Source organism: Martes martes, assembly GCF_963455335.1.
Source record: "Martes martes genome assembly, chromosome: 5".
Classification (NCBI taxonomy): Eukaryota; Metazoa; Chordata; class Mammalia; order Carnivora; family Mustelidae; genus Martes; species Martes martes.
Window position 1 is genome coordinate 82110067 of NC_137892.1, and position 19150 is coordinate 82129216.

The 19150-nt window shown below is 42.6% G+C and overlaps 1 protein-coding gene across 1 annotated transcript; it reads left to right on the forward strand.

Annotated features, from left to right (window-relative positions):
• Positions 1–852: 852 nt before the first annotated feature.
• On the forward strand, positions 853–8262 carry SPINK1 (serine peptidase inhibitor Kazal type 1). The gene is made up of 4 exons (XM_080804825.1): positions 853–968; positions 2261–2292; positions 3795–3901; positions 8138–8262. The coding sequence occupies exons 1-4, from the start codon at positions 914–916 to the stop codon at positions 8181–8183; spliced, it is 240 nt and encodes a 79-aa protein (XP_080660951.1). The 5' UTR covers positions 853–913; the 3' UTR covers positions 8184–8262.
• Positions 8263–19150: the final 10888 nt, after the last annotated feature.

Genomic DNA, 19150 nt, shown 5'->3' on the forward strand with positions numbered 1-19150 from the left:
GAATGAAAGAGAAACACTTTGAGTTAAATGCTATTATTTTTTCAGATCTCAGGTGAATAAAGTGAGGCACAGCACAAATGAACCACCCGTCCAAGAACACAGAGCTAGTAAGTGTCTGGCAAGCAGATCTAGTCCCAGAACACACATAAACACCTTAGAGACCTAAGCCCTCTCCAACTCTACCCTGTCTCTAGGTCAGCAACACTGGGCTTTGTGAGTGAGTGACAGAACATAAGAAAAGAAAAAGAATAAAAAAGGGAAAATCTAGGGACGCCTGGGTGGCTCAGTCGGTTAAGCATCTGCCTTTGGCTCAGGTCATGATCCCAAGGTCCTAGGATCAAGTCCCACATCAGGCTCCTTGCTCAGTGGGGAGCCTGCTTCTCCCTCTGCCTGTTCTTCTCCCTGCTTATGCGTGCTCTCTTGATCTCTCTCTTTCTCTGACAAATAAATAAATAAAATCTTTAAAAAAGAAAACAGGGGAAAGCCGAATGAAAAGAAGAAACAATAGAGAGCAATTTTTGGATATCCACACCTGTTTATATATCCAGAGCTATAGAGCACAGGCGACCTTTGAGTTCACCTTATGGATGAGACCACTGGGCTCCCCACAGTCATAGAGGAAGTTAAGGGGAGAACCAACTAACCAACCACCAGAACTTTTCTGACAGAATCCTGGCTTGGTACATCACAGGCCTGTGCTGTTTCTTTTACCTTTTTTACGAAAGTGACATTCCTGGAACTTGGGGTCAGGCTATGCTACAGAGTCAATCAATAACCACAGACCTGTGACAGGGCAGGAGGTGGCGTCTGGGCGGCCAGCCTAACTATATAAACCTTCCCGTCCCAGGGTTCTGAAGAGAAGTGGTAAGTTCAATGCTGTTTTCGACTGAGCTCTGAATACCAAACTTTCATCATGAAGGTAACAAGCATCTTTCTTCTTAGTGCTTTGGCCCTGTTGAGTTTATCTGGTAGGTGCTTTTGCATATTTTCTGATTTGAGTAAAACCCTTTTGACATGTTGCATTACTGATCTCATTATATTCTAGACTTAGAGTCTAGTCTTGGACAGATCTTTTGGTCCCAATGAAATGAAATAACGTCAGGGACCTATTCTAGGGGGCTTCTTCAAGCCCAGAGATGCCTTGTTGCTTCTCAGGAAATTGACTTAGGAAGAGCTACCACTTTATCTAGACCACCTCAGAAATTGTCAGTATCAGAATCAAATCTCACCAACATTTCTTCCTTTGGATGCTATCAAGTTAGTTCCTCTTCTCTTCAAGAGCTCATCCAAAATCACCACCCCTATATAGTGTCAGTAGACCTGTAATTTTCTAGAGAATGCAACCTGGCAATTTTAAGCATCTATCTATAAATTCAAGAAATGTGAACTGGACTAATAATCAGTGTAATCTAACAGAGGGAAAGAGCTCTTTGGGGACTGATGGTGAGATGTCAAAGGAGCTCTATTTTTAACATTACTTACTAAAGACGACTTACATGTAATTGCAAGTAAGTTTTGTGTCAGGAGACCTGGTTGGTGCTGGTGTTAACTGTTTCATAAATTTTCATATAAACTCTCCACATCTTCATCTATACACTGAGTTAAAGATACTGACACTTCTTAGATCACTAATTATAAGATCAAGGGTTTAGTGACCAGTTGCAAGTAGGCAGTGAACATTCAGAAGATATTTGCTCTGTGCTTGACACATCTCAAGCAGTAAGTAAATCACTTCTATTTTCAAAGAAATGGATCAACTTTCATGAAATGTCCAACTGAGATACTTTGGTCCTAATCAAACTTCTGCTTCATTTTCTTGAGGCTTCAGCAGGCAGGGAGTTATTGGACGCCAGTGAGATGTCCTTGAGAGAAGGCAGAAACAAGAAGGGATGGGGCAGGGCGCCTGGGTGGCTCGGTCAGTTGAGTATCTGACCCTTGATTTCGGCTCAGGTCCTGGTCTTGCCCTGTGTTAGGCTCCGTGTTCAGCAGGATGTCTACTCAAGGATTCTCTCCCTCTCCTTATGTCCCTTCCCCTGATCATGCTCTCTCTCTCTCTCTCTCAAATAAATAAATCTTTAAAAAAAAAAAAAAAAAGAAGAAGAAGAAGAAGTGGAAAAAGAAGAACATGGTGGGTGGGGGGAGCAGAAGGAGCCAGCAGAGAAGTCATAGTCTTGAATGGAAGTGGATGATTGCAAATAAGAGCAGATCTGGCTTCTCCCACTTACTACCTGACCTCCCGTGTTTCATTCATGTTTTCCAGGTAACACCAGAGCTGGCTTGGAGGGAAGAGAGGTAAGGAATATTCCGTACTTTTTTTAATCTGTCAGACTAGAGCTGTTTGCTCCACTCAATGCACAGTCAAGCTGTGACATTTCAGTTTCACCTGAAGTCAGGATGGGTGTGGGGGACTAGTGAGGCTTAACCTGCAAAGTATGGAGAGTAACAGCAGTGCTCCCACAGGACTTATGCTGAAGGACAAATGCACCAATACACAGGCAATTTCTACATCGTCATATAATGTTTGCTGTGGAGGCATTTTGAACATTCTGAGGCTATCTGGTAGGGCAAGGGTTTGGGGTAGCACTCTTCTTAACTTCCCTCCAAGGAGCCCTTCCTCCTTTCAGGCAGTATGACCATGTTGGCATAAAGTTCTCCCAATTCCCAAAGTTGAGCTCTAATTTTTAATGAGCAAAAGAAAATAATAAACTATGTTCTTCCTCTAGAAAAACATTCTATACCTAATTTTTCTTTTTTTTGTTCTGTGTTTATAAATTTATTAACTGCAGTAAATTTAAAGATCAGAGGAAATGTCCCTTTTCATTTATATCTAGTGAGGAGATAGATGGCAAACCAAAAGGACATGAGTGAATGAATTATCACACTAATGATAAGGGTTTTAAGAAATTCTGGTACCATCTGGAACCTAGCCTGGTTAGATCACAGAATGTGCCCCTAAGTGAGATATATTCTGAGCCATGAAGGGTAAGTGAATATCAGCAAAATATAACCAGTAGGTAGGAGTAGCAGGCTGAACTGGGTACGAGCCAAAGCTCAGAATCTAGACAAAGTGGGTTTGAATCCTGGATCTGGAATTACCAGCTGTGTAGCCTTGGCTGATTTAATCTCTTTGTGCTTCACTGTCTTCACTGGAAGAAGAGTATAATAAAAAATTCAAAGGATAGTTGTAAGATTTAAACAGAGTAATACATAAAAGCACTTAGGAAAGTGCCTGGCCTATAACAGCCATTCTGCAACTACAAGTTCTTACTGATGTCCAGCAAACAGACTGTGCAAGGGCTCCCAGGGCAGAAAGCACATGGTGTTGTCACATGACTAAGAGAAGGGCAGTGTAACTGGACCACAGTGTGCAAGGAAGACATGCCCACAGTGTGGCTGACCTGAGAGGAACCATCACTGACCTGTCATCATTGCAAACTTGAACATGATGTCACTCACCTTATTTAAACCTCACGATGCCACCATGAGACAGGTGTGGAAGTGATAATATCCTCCCCATTGTGCCGATGAAGTGACCGAGGCCTGGAGACACAAGGAGATTTGCCAGCGTCTCACAGTCTGTAAACAGCAGAGGCATTACATGCAATCAGGCATTCTGATTCCAAACCTTGGATTCTTCCTCTCAGACACTCAGTATCTCTAACCCCACGCCCACAACCATGCTTCCATCTTTAAGCTGACCAACTCCAAGGAAGTGAAAACCATTTTAGAGATTTTGCTATAAACTCAAAGAAAGCTAAATGATGGAAGATAATTCTGTTTAATTCCATTTTTAGGCTAAATGTAACACTGAAACAAATGCATGTACCAAGATCTATGATCCTGTCTGCGGGACTGATGGAGAAACATATTCTAATGAATGTGTGTTATGTGTTCAAAATAAGTGAGTACAAACTCAAATGTCTTTTAAAACATAGTTTTAAGCTAGCTGTCTTCAAATTTTCATGTATCTTATCCCTCTAAGTTCCAATCAATATACCAATAACATTATCTCATCTTTCCAAAAATAGTTCTCAATCTCTTCTTCTCATTACATATCTGGTATGATTATCTACAGAGATGTTTATGTGTGTGTGTTATGACAGAAAGCAACACTTGCTGTGTCAGGCATGGGGCAAGGCATTGAATATTCACAAATCTCTGAGGCAGAGAATACTAAGCCCGTTATAAACATAAAGAAATTGAGACTGAGCTCAAGTAACTTGCAGTAAGTGACAGACATGGGTCCAAATCCTTGCTGTTTCAACTGTGCTTTAAAGTCAGGTACCAGACCAAGTATTTGTGAGATACAGAAGGAAGCCCAACATGTTTCAAGTCTCGACTTGGTTACACTCAATGCTAATTACAATGTAGTCAGCGGAAATAAGAGCAAAGTGCTCAGAGAGCACAATATTAAAAAAAAACTAATTATGCCTGCTAGGATTTTGAAAAGTTTGGAGGCTTTGTTTAGGATGTAAGGGAGAGAGAGGCACTCCAATAAAAATCTGAACAAAAGGGTGAAAGGTATTAATAACATAGTATAAGATAAATGTGTTAAGGAAAGGATAGTGGAATAGAGTAAAGTGTTTGAATGGTTCTCTGAATTAATTTTTTCAAAAATCACTTATATAACAAAAACCTATGCTTTAACAGCAAACCAGTAGATAGTCTAGATTTTTAAAAAGCTAAGATACCCAAAATACCTTTAAGTTTAAAAAATCACAGGGCTGGGTGCCTGGATGGCCCAGTGGGTTAAACCTCTGCCTTTGGCTCAGGTCATGGTCTCAGGGTCCTGGGATTGAGCCCTGCATCGGGCTCTCTGCTCAGCAGGGAGCCTGCTTCCCCCCCCCCCCCCACCGCCTACCTCTCTGCCTACTTGTGATCTCTCTCTCTCTCTGTGTCAAATAAATAAATAAAATCTTAAAAAAAAAAAAATCACAGGGCCGTCTGGCTGGCTCAGTTGCTAGACCATGTGACTTTTTTTTTTTTTTTTTAAAGATTTTATTTATTTATTTGACAGAGAGAGAGAGATCACAAGTAGGCAGAGAGGTAGGCGGGGGGGGGGGAGCAGGAAGCAGGCTCCCTGATGAGCAGAGAGCCCGATGTGGGGCTCAATGCGGGGCTCGATCCCAGGACCCTGAGACCATGACCTGAGCCGAAGGCAGAGGCTTAACCCACTGAGCCTCCCAGGTGCCCCTAGACCATGTGACTCTTGACTGATCTTGCAGTTGTGAGTCTGAGCCCCATGTGGGATGTAGGCACTACTTAAAAATAAAATCTTGAAAAAATCATTCTTGGTGATAGTAATGACTGTGTTTACTAAAGCCCTCAAAAATGCAAATATGAATTATATGGATCAGGTGACCAAAAACATACTTTTGTAGCATTTTCATTTATGGAGATGAGAACCAGCCTCAATTAATCTCATTTTCTGAAGTGATCATAGGTAGATGCTGGGAATCAAATTCATGCCCTCAGAGAAGCAGATCTGGCACAAGTTTTCTATTTTCCTCTGCTCCTGAAAACCTAACTTGTACCCAGCATCGTGCTGGTTTCCTCTGCTTTCCTTGTGCTTATGAGTAAAAGAAAATGGGTCCTAAGTTCAATAAGGCAGCTTCTGGTAACTTGGGACAAATGCCATCAAATGAGGTGTGAGGAAAGTACTACCAGAGTGAAGGAGAGACACAGATTCCTTAGTACTGAAAGGGTCAAGAAAGGATTCATGAAAAGGATGTCATTTAAAGAGGGCTCAGAATTTTGACAGCACTGCAAAGACATCCCAGGTTAAAGAAAGGTGTAGAATGATCAAAACAAATAAAAGATATTCCACAAGTAGCCTAGAAAACTCTAAATTATTCTAAGAACAGATCTAGCATTAAAGACTTTGATCTAGACTCAAATGACTGCACGCATTTCCATTATTCCATAGTATAAATTCCTGATAACATGACTTCTGGGTCTGCTTTAAATTACGTCAGAAAATCTTGAGTGTTAGCAAGGATTGTTGAAATAGGGCCCCAGGGAGAGAGATTTCATATCCTCAAGTTTTAAGATCCAAATATTAGGTGTTCTACTTTGTGCTGAATTTATTGCCACATTAAAGATTTGTAAGAGGAACTGGAAAACACTTGTTAATTTTCTCATGACCTAGGCTGATGACATAAAGGTCAAACATTGTATTTCCATCCAAGGGGAGGAGCAGCAGTATAACAACATTGAGATTTAGAAAAATTTCCAAGTTCCAAGACCAAAAGGCCCAATGTTAAAATGAAATATTAGGAAAATATGAGCGTACAGCTGAGACACCCCACTCCCTTAGCCTTTAAAACCCACCTGTCCGGCTTACTCATTCTATTTTTTAAAAAATATTTAAATATGGGAAGAACATTTGAATGCCAGAAAACGTAACTTTTCTTCCTGTATTTCTCAGATAAGAAAACAAGTCTAGGGGTGCTTGGGTGGCTCAGTGAGTTGAATGTCCAACTCGGTTTTGGCTCAGGTCAGGAACTCATGCGTCTTGGGACGGAGCCCAAGTTGGGCTCCACACTCAGCAGTGGCGTCTGCCTGAAGATCCTCCCCATCTGCCCCTTCTTCCACTCTCTCTCAAATAAATTAATTGATTTAAAAAAGAAAAAGAAAACAGGTCTAGAGAGAAAGTATGGCTTTTCCTAGTGTAAAATATGATGTACCATACCACCTTTCTCTCTACTGCCCATTAAAAGCCTCCCAAAATCTGTTGTCAAGTTAACTAGAGCCAGGCTCTGACCCTAGTTGTTGGGGGTTTTTTGAGATAGCAGCATTATGTGCTTGTCAGATAGTCATTAAGGACTTTTTTCTCTTTGTGTCTTCTCCGGGAATCTGTACTGGCAAATTCCATTCTATAGGCCAGCACTCTCTAGTAGAACTTTCTGCAAAGATGGAAACGTTCTATAACTCTGTTGTCTAGTACGGAAGCCACTAGCCTTGCCACCAGTGCTTAAAATGTGTCTAGTACAATTGAGAAACTGAATTTTTATATTTTGTAACTTTCACTGATGTGAATTTAAACAGGTAAATAGGGATGGACAACACAGCTATATAGAAGGTAAGTCAACCTGTGTACTATGTTTAGATGTTCGTGCTATGTATGCTAAACAACTCAGACGTAAGTATTATGTATGAGTAATACCCATGGAATAACAAAACATTAAAAACTCTTAAAATGAAGAATCATCGGGATGCCTGGGTGGCCCAGTCGTTAAGCGGCTGCCTTCGGCTCAGGTCATAATCCCAGGGTCCTGGGATCGAGTCCTGCATCGGGCTCCTTGCTCAGCAGGAAGCCTGCTTCTCCCTCTCCCAGTCCCCCTGCTTGTGTTCCCTCTCTTCCTGTGTCTCTCTCTCTGTCAAATATATAAATAAAAAAAGAAAATCATCAAGGTCCAGATAAACACATGCATAGATATATGGAAGTCAGATGTCCTCCAGAAACAGAGAAATCAAAGAATTTCTATATCCAGTATATTCAAGGAAGGGATGGTTTAAAAAATTAAAAAAGAGAGAGAGTGAGCTCTGGAAACAACTTCATGAGGCACAATTACAGGATTTAGGAATATTTAGCTAACACAAAAGAAAACTGGTTTGGGAAAGGTGATGTCCTGGGGAGCAGAGAAGTTTTTATCTGGAAGGGAGGATGCTCACACCTGGCAGTTATCAGTTAGGATACAGACATGATTTCCTTCTGTGAGATCTCACAGGTATTAACCCCCAGAATTTTAAAGCAAAAGATCAGTTGATTAGAACATCCTGTAGTAGCCCAGGCACCAGCTAAGATAGAAACCTTGTGGGTAGAACAAAGATATTAGGAGAAAAAGAAGCAACGATGAATTAGAGATTGACTTCAGAGGTTTACTGTAATGCCACAGTAGATCTGTAAACCTGTAAAGACAGACATCTTTTTTTTCTTTTGTATACTTATTGCATGTAAGAAATAGTGTCTGTGAATATTTGATAAATTAATGAATACATGAATGAATAAATGAAAGAAAGGCAGAGAAATGGGAATAAAAATCTGAAACCTTTCTATTTTAAATAAAGCTGATGTTTTTTCATTGTTTTCCTCCCATAGTCACTTTTTTCATCCTCTGTTTAACCTCTTTTACAGGAAGCGTCAGACCCCTGTCTTCATTCAAAAATCTGGACCTTGCTGAGAACCAAGGTTCTAAAATCCCCTGTGGTCACCACAATGCCTAGCAGGCCCAACTGTTGAATAAAATGCATCTAAATACTTCCTGTTGTTCCTGAATGCTTTACCCTCAAAAGGTATATTTGATTACACTGGGGTAGGTGACTGAGACAAACTCAGACCAGATTTTACAAAATACAGCCATTCTGAAATCCTGGACAAGGTTTCCATCATGATGCTTTTTCCTTCCCCATTCCCTTCTTCACATACTGACGACTATCTCAGGAAATGTGATTACAGTTATTGACTGACAGGAAAGGACCCAGTTGGTCATGAGGACAATAATCCCATGGAGAATTAAACTAGCATCAGAAGGAATACTTGGAAAACTCTCAGTCCAGAAACACGTTATCTGCTAGCTTTCGATGACTGAAATTAAGTTCTTTAGGGTTTCCTTGGGATTTAATGGAGCATCTGCTGTACGAGGACTGGGTAGTTGACTTGGCTCCGTATGAGAGCCACAATAACCCTGTAAGGTTATCCTTATCTTGTGAGTCAACTTAGAAAAGTTTAGTAACCTTACTAACAGCACGGGCAAGTAAGTTAGCAGAGTGGGGTTTTTAATCCAGGGTGGACCCAAAAATCTAACGCTTCGTCTAAACCACAATTACCTCAGGTGGGTTATTCTTTGCCTCTTTCTTCTGTAGGAACGTTAGGTAACTTCCTCATATTAAAAGACCTATGTGTTGGGGGCGCCTGGGTGGCTCAGTGGGTTAAGCCTCTGCCTTCGGCTCAGGTCATGATCTCAGGGTCCTGGGATCGAGCCCCGCATCGGGCTCTCTGCTCGGCAGGGAGCCTGCTTCCTCCCTCTCTCTCTGCCTGTCTCTCTGCCTGCTTGTGATCTCTGTCTGTCAAATAAATAAATAAAAATCTTTAAAAAAAAAAAAAAAGACCTATGTGCTCAGGGACAGCAAATAAGGTAGAAATAAGAAGTACCTCAAAAGAAAAAGTGTCTATAATCACTAAAAAAGAGAGGGAAAAGCAGCCTGAATTCTTGAGCCCTTACGGAGAACTAGGTGAGAATGGAGACGTGGGTGGAGGCCTAAAAAAAACCCGAGCTGTATCAGGTGCATCAAAACCCGCCCCAACACAGTCGCCTGACACCTACGGTCAGGATAATTTCTTGTCGTGTTCAGAGTATGCGCGTCTGGAAGCTTAACTCTGACCACTAGAGGATGCTGCGGTCTCCCGAGTGACTCAGCCAAACCGGAGCCTAACAGCTCGCCAGACACCACGTTAACAGAAGCTCTGGACGCAAGATGGCTTCCTGCGTCTCGTCTGGGATGCTAGAGGACACTTGAAGGGCACCCTTCATATGAAACGACTTAGCCACAGTAAACGGAACTTAAATCACTGAATGCTAGAAATCATCATGTCTGCTCTGGACCATTTTACAGGTCTGGAAAAAACAAGCTGGAAGGCCACAGGCAGAAACAATACATAATAAACCCAGTGCCCTCGGGGGTTACGCTCCCTCTCTCTCTGGCCTGTGAAAAGGTAAAGAGAAGCAGCCTGGTCATAGTTTTGGAGCTGCCGACCTGACAGATGCCAAGCCAAGCTCAGCCACAAACCAGACAAACAAGCAGGGAAAGGATCAACAACTAACGGTAACTAAAAGCCAATTCAGGAGTCACAACTCGAGGATCTACTGTTAGTTTTTCCATTTTGGGGGATTGTTTTGTTTCGCCCGCCGGTCTGGATTTGGAAAGGAAGGGACGAAGGGAAATTCTGCCCTCCCCTATGCGCCAGGCGCCGCAGGCAGACAGAAGAGCGTTCTTTGGTGAGAATTCTTACCCCTGCTGGCTTTGGCCAGTTTTCCCAGGATCCTGCCTGCGGGCTCCGGAGTGAGCGCGAGGCCCCGCGTTCTCCGCGCGGTCGCCAGACACTTCCGCCGAGGAAAAGTCGCTTCCCCCCAGCCTCGAGGCTGAGTACCTGGGCGAGACGCCCTTTTCTGTAGGGTGCCTCATAAACGGAGAAGCGTATCTGCCGCGAAAGTTCCCCCTGCGGCCGCTGTAACTCAACATTACCTTTGGTGAGGTTCCCCTGCTCCCTCAGCTTCAAGCAGAACTTCTCCCGGAGGCCTCACAGGGAACCCGCTCAGGCCCCGAAACCAGTCAGTCTGGAAAGCGGACCCAGTCCAACCCTGAACTCGGTCTGGTTTCCACGTCGGACCCAGTGCTTCCCTGGACCCAGTTCCGCTTCTAAGTCGGACCGGTCTGACGTGGAACCCAGTCCGGTTTCTAAGCCGGAACCTGTGTGACCCCGAACGTCGCCCGGCCTTGAAGTCGGACCCAGTCTGCCGGGGGACCCAGTCGGGTTCTCTAAGCCGGAACCAGTGTGACACCAAACGTCGTCTGGCTTTGAAGTCGGATCTATCTGGCGGGGGACCCAGTCCGGTTTCTAAGCCAGAACCTGTACGACCCCCAAACGTCGTCGGGTTTTTAAGTCGCACCCAGTCTGACGTGGACCCAGTGGTGTGACCCCGAACGTCCCCCGGCTTTGAAGTCGGACCCAGTCTGCCGGGGGACCCAATCCGGTTCTCTAAGCCGGAACCTGTGTGAGCCCGAACGTCATCCGGCTTTGAAGTCTGACGGGGGACCCAGTCCGGTTCTCTAAGCCGGAACCTGTGTGAGCCCAAACGTCGTACGGTTTTGAAGTCGGACCCAGTCTGACGGGGGACCCCATCCGGTTCTCTAAGCCAGACCTGTATGAGCCCGAACGCTGTCCAGCTTTGAAGTCGGACGCATCTGACAGGGGACCCAGTCCGGTTTTCAGTCAAGCCCAGTCCGACCGCGGCCAGCTGCTGGGTCCAGGTGGGAGAAAGAAATGGTCCAGTAAAGCCTGAGAGCTTTGTGGTAAAAGCTGAAGAGCGGGGATCCGACGGGGATGTGCCCGACCTCGGGAGGCGGCGAGGAGCGCGAGGAGCCGCGGGCTCGAGGGGCTGCCTGCGCCTGGCTGCTGCTGGTCGCTCCGGGCCCCGTGGGGTCCCTCTTCTGTCTCCAGGACCGGGAGGAGAGAAACGTGAGGCACGTTACGGACTCGGGAGTTCATGCGGACAAAACCTGCTTCGAGTCGGGTAACTTCCGGTCTGGCAGGTGGAAAGGAGCTCCGGGGGCCTGGACGGCAGGAAAGACACCTGCAGCCGGAAGGGAGCGGGAACAGAGCCGTCACGTGACCCGACGACGCGCAGGTTGCACGGCGAGGTCACTTGCCTTTCGGGCGCGGCCGAGGTCAGGCAGGCGACCTAGCGAGGGCCCCTCGGGGGAGTCCTGGTTGAGGGACTGGAGATTCCGTTTCGGGGGAGCAGAAGCGGCGCTTCAGGCGTGGTTCGGTGCCGCGGGGCTTAGTTAGCATCAGTGACTCCATTCTGGGCCTCTCGTCTTGCTTTAACAGACCTGTCAGAAGCATGTGGATGACAGCGTTCATGTCTGATGATCACATTTTTAAAAGACGTATTTGCAAGCGGAAATATGTGTACAAGAGAGAAACCACAGGATTAATAAGAACTGGAAACTCCGTCCTAGCATACGTGGTTGAAGGAAGTGGGAAAATTTGGTCTGAAGAATGGAGAACGTTCAGGTATCTGGTAGGTCTTTTCAAACCATTTCAGAGAGTTAACACAACAGAAGCAGGGACGTCCCTCTTTTCTTTGGTTGCTGTGTGACAAGCTGGAGGACAGTAGCATCTGGGAGCTGCTCCATTAATATTCTTGTCGTTACATCAGGGGATGGGGAAAGGTAGGAGCGTGTTCTGGTTGGCCACAAAAGGAGAATGTAGACTGATTGAGAATTAAAGCAGGCTGATTTGGGCTCAGTAGGAAAGCATATACTAGGATGGTCATGATCAGAGGCCCTGGTTTCTCGTGCTTGGGCTGGAACCCAGCTTTCCCACCATCAGCCGCATGACCTAGGAGAAGCCAGAGAATTTCCTCATCTCTGATATGGGATAAGTAACAGCTTCCCAACAGTTAGCACCATGTCTGCCATACAGTTAAGTGCTCAAGAATTACCAGCTGTTTGTTGTTACTATTTTTATTGTTACTCGTCTTGTAACACTTAGAACCCACCAAAAAGATCTCCTGGTGCATTAACATTTCCCTGATAGTAGGAATTTTGCTTCTTCAGGTACTAGTTCATCACATTATTGAAATATCAGCGGTTTTATGGAAGAGATTCTCGGCTGCGTACAAGATGACACTAAAATCTCTTCGTTTTTAACTATAAAAAATTTTTAGAATTATAAACCACAGCCCTCCAAGTAGGAATGGGACTGATAACAAGTATTATGGATGGAGTTTTATGGACGGGATTTGTGGTCCCTACTGTTAGGTCTCCATCTGGAGAAAACCCAAGAACTGTAGCTCTCTTTAAATGCAAAAGCACAATTACAGGTAAACTCCAAGAAGGCATGGTCACAGGGCCAACAAATTTTTATAGTTTCCTTTGCTGGTTTCAGAGTATTTGAAATGTGAAGCTATCAGAGGGTAATAGTATATATAAAAAGATTTTTGTCTCATTGGAGAAGTACACATGATTGAAATGAAACATTAAAAAAAACTGTACAAACCTCCTGAGAAATAGGAACATGACTGATACTGTAATTTTATTTCCATTTCTTTGACCCAATTTATCCCCAGAAGCCCTAGTTTAATCCAACTAAGTAAAAATACAATTGATTTGCATAATACAGGAAGTAATTACATAAAAAGATACAAAGCTCTTATTTTTCAAAGTCTTAGCACTACCAGCAATTTCCTTTGCTCTTTTTTTTTTCCATTGTTTAAGTGGTAGCTAACTTTGAGCCCAAAATATGGAATGTATCGATAATAAATGATGTTCAGGAAAAAGGAATAACATAAATCTGCTTTTCAACAAATCAGTATTCACTGAAAAGTTCTGAACAAGAAACAAATAAGGCTGGTTGGAGAGCAAAGCAAAAGACAGTCGGGTGGTGTGCTGTTTAAGTTCTTGCCTTTTTTAGGTGTCAGTGGGTAACACATTCTCCTCATAGCATGTGTAGTCATGAATAAGGAGTGTAAAATAAAATTAATACTATTTTTTTGGCTTTTTATTATTCCCTACTGAAGGAAGTAAAAGAAATAAGAGAAAGTTGGGGATTAGGAGTCACCAAGGCAAAACTTGCATCAGAAACAAAAAAGTAAACACAAAGAGAAAACAGCAGAATAAGTAAGAAAAACACATACCTATGGAAGTAGGAGGGGGAAAAGGTAGCAAGAGTCATGCATACTATTAAAAAAAAAATTAGATGTAAATGCCTGAGTAGAAAAAGAATGAGAAGCAGAAAGACAGAGAAAATCTGGTAAGTTTTTGTTTTTTAGTTTTTTCAAGATTTTATTCATTTATTTGTCAGGAGAGAGTGAGCACAAGCAGGGGAGCAGCAGGCCGAGGGAGAAGCAGGCTCCCCACTGAGCAGGGATCCTGATGCAGGGCCCCATCCTAGGACCCCGGGATCATGACCCAAGAGCTGAAGGCAGCAGCCCAACTGACTGAGCCACCTGGGCTCCCAAATTTAGTAAGTTTTATACTGAATGTGGCTCTGGAAGGCCAGCACCTTATTAGATTTTGAACTGTTCATGTTGAATTTCACCTTTTTAAATCTTCTTTATGTGCTGAAATGAATTATATGTTTGTTTTTTAAACTTACAACTTTTGAAATAAAAATTTGGGGGACTTCTGGAGATCTATAAAACCTGCAAAAAAATGTCTTAATAGAAAATAACCCTCAAGCCTTAAAGATCTTGCATCAGGTAAAAGTTTAATAAGGAATAATAAAGCTCATAGGAACTAACCTGTGTTGAGTAATTCTACATGCCAGTGCCTACATTAAATGCCTCCCATGAATTCATTCTCCCACTGAATCCTCACCGTGAACTCTGAGGTCCTCATTTCAGTAATGAGAAAACGGAGATTCTCATGGACTGAACGTTAGAATTAGTCAAAGTGCACAGCTCCTTGGCTTCTCTGTCATGTTTAACTATCCATCTCCCACTACTTGCTCCCCGTTGTCTCTGCCTTCTGTAACAGTTAGCACCTATGGCTTTTCCTTCTTTCAAAATTATTACTGCAGGTTTTCTGAATCTGCCGTGTTCTCTAGTCATTGCATTACTTTTCTGACTGAATCGTCCTCATTGTTTTACTTCTCCATGATTCCTATACACACATACACACACAAGCACACGTCATTCCCACACACCTCCATCTGTCTTTTTCTTGGCTTCTCAGAATGCAGGTATCACCTCCTCTGAGGACTCTTTCTTAATCCCCTATAACTTTTGTTAAGTGGCCCCTGCTTTTTGCTCCTTTTATGTGCTTGTCAATTTCCGGAATGTCTGAGTACTCTTTTGCTGCAGAAGCCCTGGGCTCCCCAAAGTTTTCTAACCTTTCCTTCTTTCTTGGCTTTCTAGGCATCCCAAACACTCTGAGGTTCGAGGGAGGCACTAAACATGTTTCACAGCCAAACACCGTTTCCCCTTCCCCAGTCCATGCTCACTGGAAAATCTCTGATATCGAGCTGAGCTACAAAGTGAGGACCAAAGAAATTTTCCATGGATCTTGGGCAATGGACTACTTCCCTAAAGCACACTATGCCTCAAATCCAACCTCCTCGGGAATTGCTGTCACTAAGCCCAGCATTACTTCTGATGTTGTTTAATGTACCTGACTCGATGCTCTGCCTGTCCAAGGTTATTCAGCCTGCCTCCCCACCAACATACCGTGGCGTGTGTCCTCTTTACAGCGCCATCGCTTCCTGAACCAGTGAATGCCTCCAAACCACAAAATAGTTACACTTCGGTGAAAAAGCTGTAGTAGCTACACATTATCTACTAAGGAAAGTTCTGATTTAGTTTAGCGGTTACAAGCTCTCAGGAATATAAAACCACATGTGTTCCTGCCTTCATTCTAGACTTTTTTTTTTTTTTTTAACCACAATATTGGCTTTCTGCACTTCTTTACAATGTCAGGGTTCACACCTCACTTTCCAGATATGTGGGATCAGTTGATTTGGGTGGAGCCCTCTCCACTTGTCATTTCACTCAGTTGTTAGGTCTCCCATAAATTTTTCCTGCCTTCTCAACTGTTCTCTTCTTCTTCTTCTTTTTTTTTTTTTTTAAAAGATTTTATTTATTTATTTGACAGACAGAGATCACCAGTAGGCAGAGAGGCAGGCAGAGAGAGAGGAGAAAGCAGGCTCTCCAAGGGGCAGAGAGCCCGATGCAGGGCTCGATCCCAGGACCCTGGGATCATGACCTGAGCCGAAGGCAGAGGCTTTAACCCACTGAGCCACCCAGGCTCCCCTTTTTTTTTCTTTTTAAAAAGATTTTGTTTTTAAGTAATCTCTACAGGCCACACAAGACTCCTGCTCATTACCCTGAGATCCAAAGTCACATGCTTCACCAACTGAGCCAGCCAGGTGTTCCTCAAACTGTTCTCTTCTAAATTCCTATAGTACTTTTTGGGTTCTTCTCTTATTTAACTGTATACAGTCAACCTTGAAATATAAGAAAGTGTGTTCATGTTTGTTCATTTCCTTTTTTTTTTTTTTTTTTTTTTGAGGAACGAAGAGTGTGGATGCTCAAGAGAAGGGGGAGGGGCAGAGGGAGAGAGATTAGTAAACAGGCTCCACACCCAGCATGTAGCCCAACCTGGGGCTCAGTCTTATGACCCTGAGATCATGACCTCAGCCGAAATCAAAAGTCAGATGCAGGGGGCCTGGGTGGCTCAGTGGGTTAAAGCCTCTGCCTTCAGCTCGGGTCATGATCCCAAGGTCCTGGGATCGAGCCCCACATCGGGCTCTCTGCTCAGCAGGGAGCCTGCTTCCTCCTCTCTCTCTGCCTGCCTCTCTGCCTACTTGTGCTCTCTGTCTGTCAAAGAAATAAATAAAATCTTAAAAAAAAAAAAAGTCAGATGCATAACCAACTGAGCTCCCCAGGTGCCCCCATGTTTGTTCATTTCTTTATTTTAGTTTCCCAAGGGGAGTAATTGAGTTTATAAGTGTCTTTGTATCCCATATTATGAGACCGATGCGCTACCTACTGCGCTAACGAGGCACCTTGTATCCTGTATTATACAACCACAAAACATTCTCAGTACACTGGCTCAATAAATAAATAAATATTAATTTTATATGAAGAATCTGAGGGCATTCAACATTTATTAGAAGTTGAGTTTTCTTCTTTCACATTTTGTGACACTCCTGTTTGAAAATTGTAGTGTGGGGAAGAAACTTTTCCTCAACCAATAAGACTCAGTGACTAGGCCCCCAAAATTAAACTGACAGGTAACCAGTTAACAGGAGAAAAAAAAAATCATTCATGTGCATATGGAAGTTAACAAAAATAGGTAGCTCACTAAATAGTTAACTTCATATAGACTTGTATGCCCAATTCAATAGAGGAAAGAGAGAGAGCAGTAAAGGCGTCTATAGAAAAAACAAATAGGTTTCTTCAGGAAAGGCAAATGGGTTTTTAGGGGAATAGAGATTTAAAAATTGGCCATGTTTGTCTGTGCAGGTGTGAGTGGTCTGTCTGCTTCAGGACCATATTTGTATTTATAGTAGTACACTCTTATTCTTCTTCCTCCTACTAGACCTGCCTCAAAGAGGGAATTTATGGCAGCCTTATTTCCCAGAAATTGCTGCTTTTTGTCAGATAAGAGAAACTATGAGAATGTTTATTTCTGTTTTTGTTTCTGTTTTTTAGCTTTATTTATTTGAGAGAAAGAGAGGGCCGGGAGTGGGAGGGGCAGAAGGAAAGGGAGAGAGAGAGAGTCTCAAGCAGACTCTGTGCTGAGCATGGAGCCTGGCTCGGGTCTCCATCTCACAACACTGAGATCATGACCTGAGCTGAAATCAAGAATTGGATACTTAACCGACTGAGCCACATGGGGACCCTTCCTTCTGTTTTTGTTGAATCTCAGGTATCTTTAGCTTAAAATATTTATCATGTTTGTCATACCAACTCTGGAATTCCTAGTAGATCCCTAAAATCGAATCACATGTTTAAAGAATTTAACTAGGGTGCCTGGGTGGCTCAGTGGGTTAAGCTGCTGCCTTCGGCTCGGGTCATGATCTCAGGGTCCTGGGATTGAGTCCCACATCGGACTCTCTGCTCAGCAGGGAGCCTGCTCCCCTCTGCCTCTCTCTGCCTACTTGTGATCTTTCTCTGTCAAATAAATAAATAAAATCTTTAAAAAAAAATAAAGAATTTAACTAAATATATTGATTAAATGGGGTTGTGATGAAATTTTGAACAGTAGAAACCTAAAAAGAAATAAGACATCCTTATAGGAAAAATAGTGCCTTCATTAATTAGGTGGTTAACTTTTTATTTTCTACTTGATTGAATATTGTGTATTTATATTTTTGTGACCTTCAAAAACTGATTTAGGTTTTATTTTAAATTACATATATAATATTTATAATATATAATAATGATTCTGCAGTTACAGCTACAGTTTTACTGTGCTACAATAATTAATGAATTATTTAATTAATTAATTATTTGATTTTGCTTTCATTAAAAGATACTCCCACTGTCAGGGCATCAGAATCTTTCCTTGTCATAATCCAAAGGACCCTAAAAATAAACCCTAACACCCCTCCCCACCCAATCATGTCCATTACAGTATTATCCTTAATAGTCAAGATATGGAAATAACCTCTGTCCACTGATAGATGATGAATAAAGAAAATGTGGAACACACACACACACGCACACACACACACGAATATTATATAGCCATATAAAATGAAATTTTGCCATTTATGACAGCATGGATGGACCTTGAGAACATTATGCTAAGTGAAATAAGTTAGACAAAGACAAATACTATATGGTCTCACTTACATATGGAATCTAAAAAACAAAACAAAACACAAGCTCTTGTATCACAAGATATAGAGAACAGACTGATGGCTGTCAGGGATTGGGGAAAGGAGGTAGACTGAGTTTTCCAGGAATTATCTGTTCATGGAGTTATTTCTTAGGTATTTCCAAGAGTGAAGACCAACTGGAATTTTTTTCTGAATCGTTACATGTTGAATATAAAGGTTATTAATCATATTATGATTAGGGAAAATGTAAAATTTTCTCCAGACTACTTCCTTAAAGTGAATGGGAGTCTTGTACTATTCTTCCAATACCTCTTACCTTCATCAGCCTTAGATGAATAATGTATGTGCTTTTGCCTCTGTTCTCAGTGGAAGAAAGGAAAAGGTTAGTAGCTGAAAAGATTGGAGTATTTTGTAGAAGGACCTTTCTTAATCTCCATAACACCTGGTAGTTATTGATGAGAAACTGGAACTTAAAATGGAGCCCATTTATTTCCCTCATATTGTGACATGTGACCTGTAATACCAGTAAAACTATCAATATTTTAATATATTGTCCAAATACTCTAACTTATTAGGGGGTTTTGTTGTTGTTGATAAAGTATATGATATAGACAGTAACACTCAGGCACTATTTTTACATTGTCAGTCTTCCTTCATCCTTCCTCTTCTGGAACTTAGAATATAGCCCCCCCACTCATATCTCTACTCTTATGCTCTAACTTGCTAAGTAGGTGAATTTGTTTTTGATAGGGAGTGGGTATTTGCTGTCATCAAGTAAGCAGCCTAATCTTCCTGATCCCTCAGGGACTAGACCATTCCTTTCATTCTCTCCCAGTGATCATCCTATAACCCCTTAGTCATCATCCTATAACCTAGGATTTACACTGGCTTCTCCTGTAGTAGTGTGTCCCTCCTGTGAGGACACTCTTTCTTCCTAATCTTTCCCTTCCCCTTATATCACAAGGTCATTTATATCTACTCCTTTAAAAATCAATCTAAGTAAGACCTTTTAGTCCATTTTCTAGGTGAGGATATTGAACTTGAAGAGGTTCAGTAATTGCCTACTGCCAAAGAAGAGCA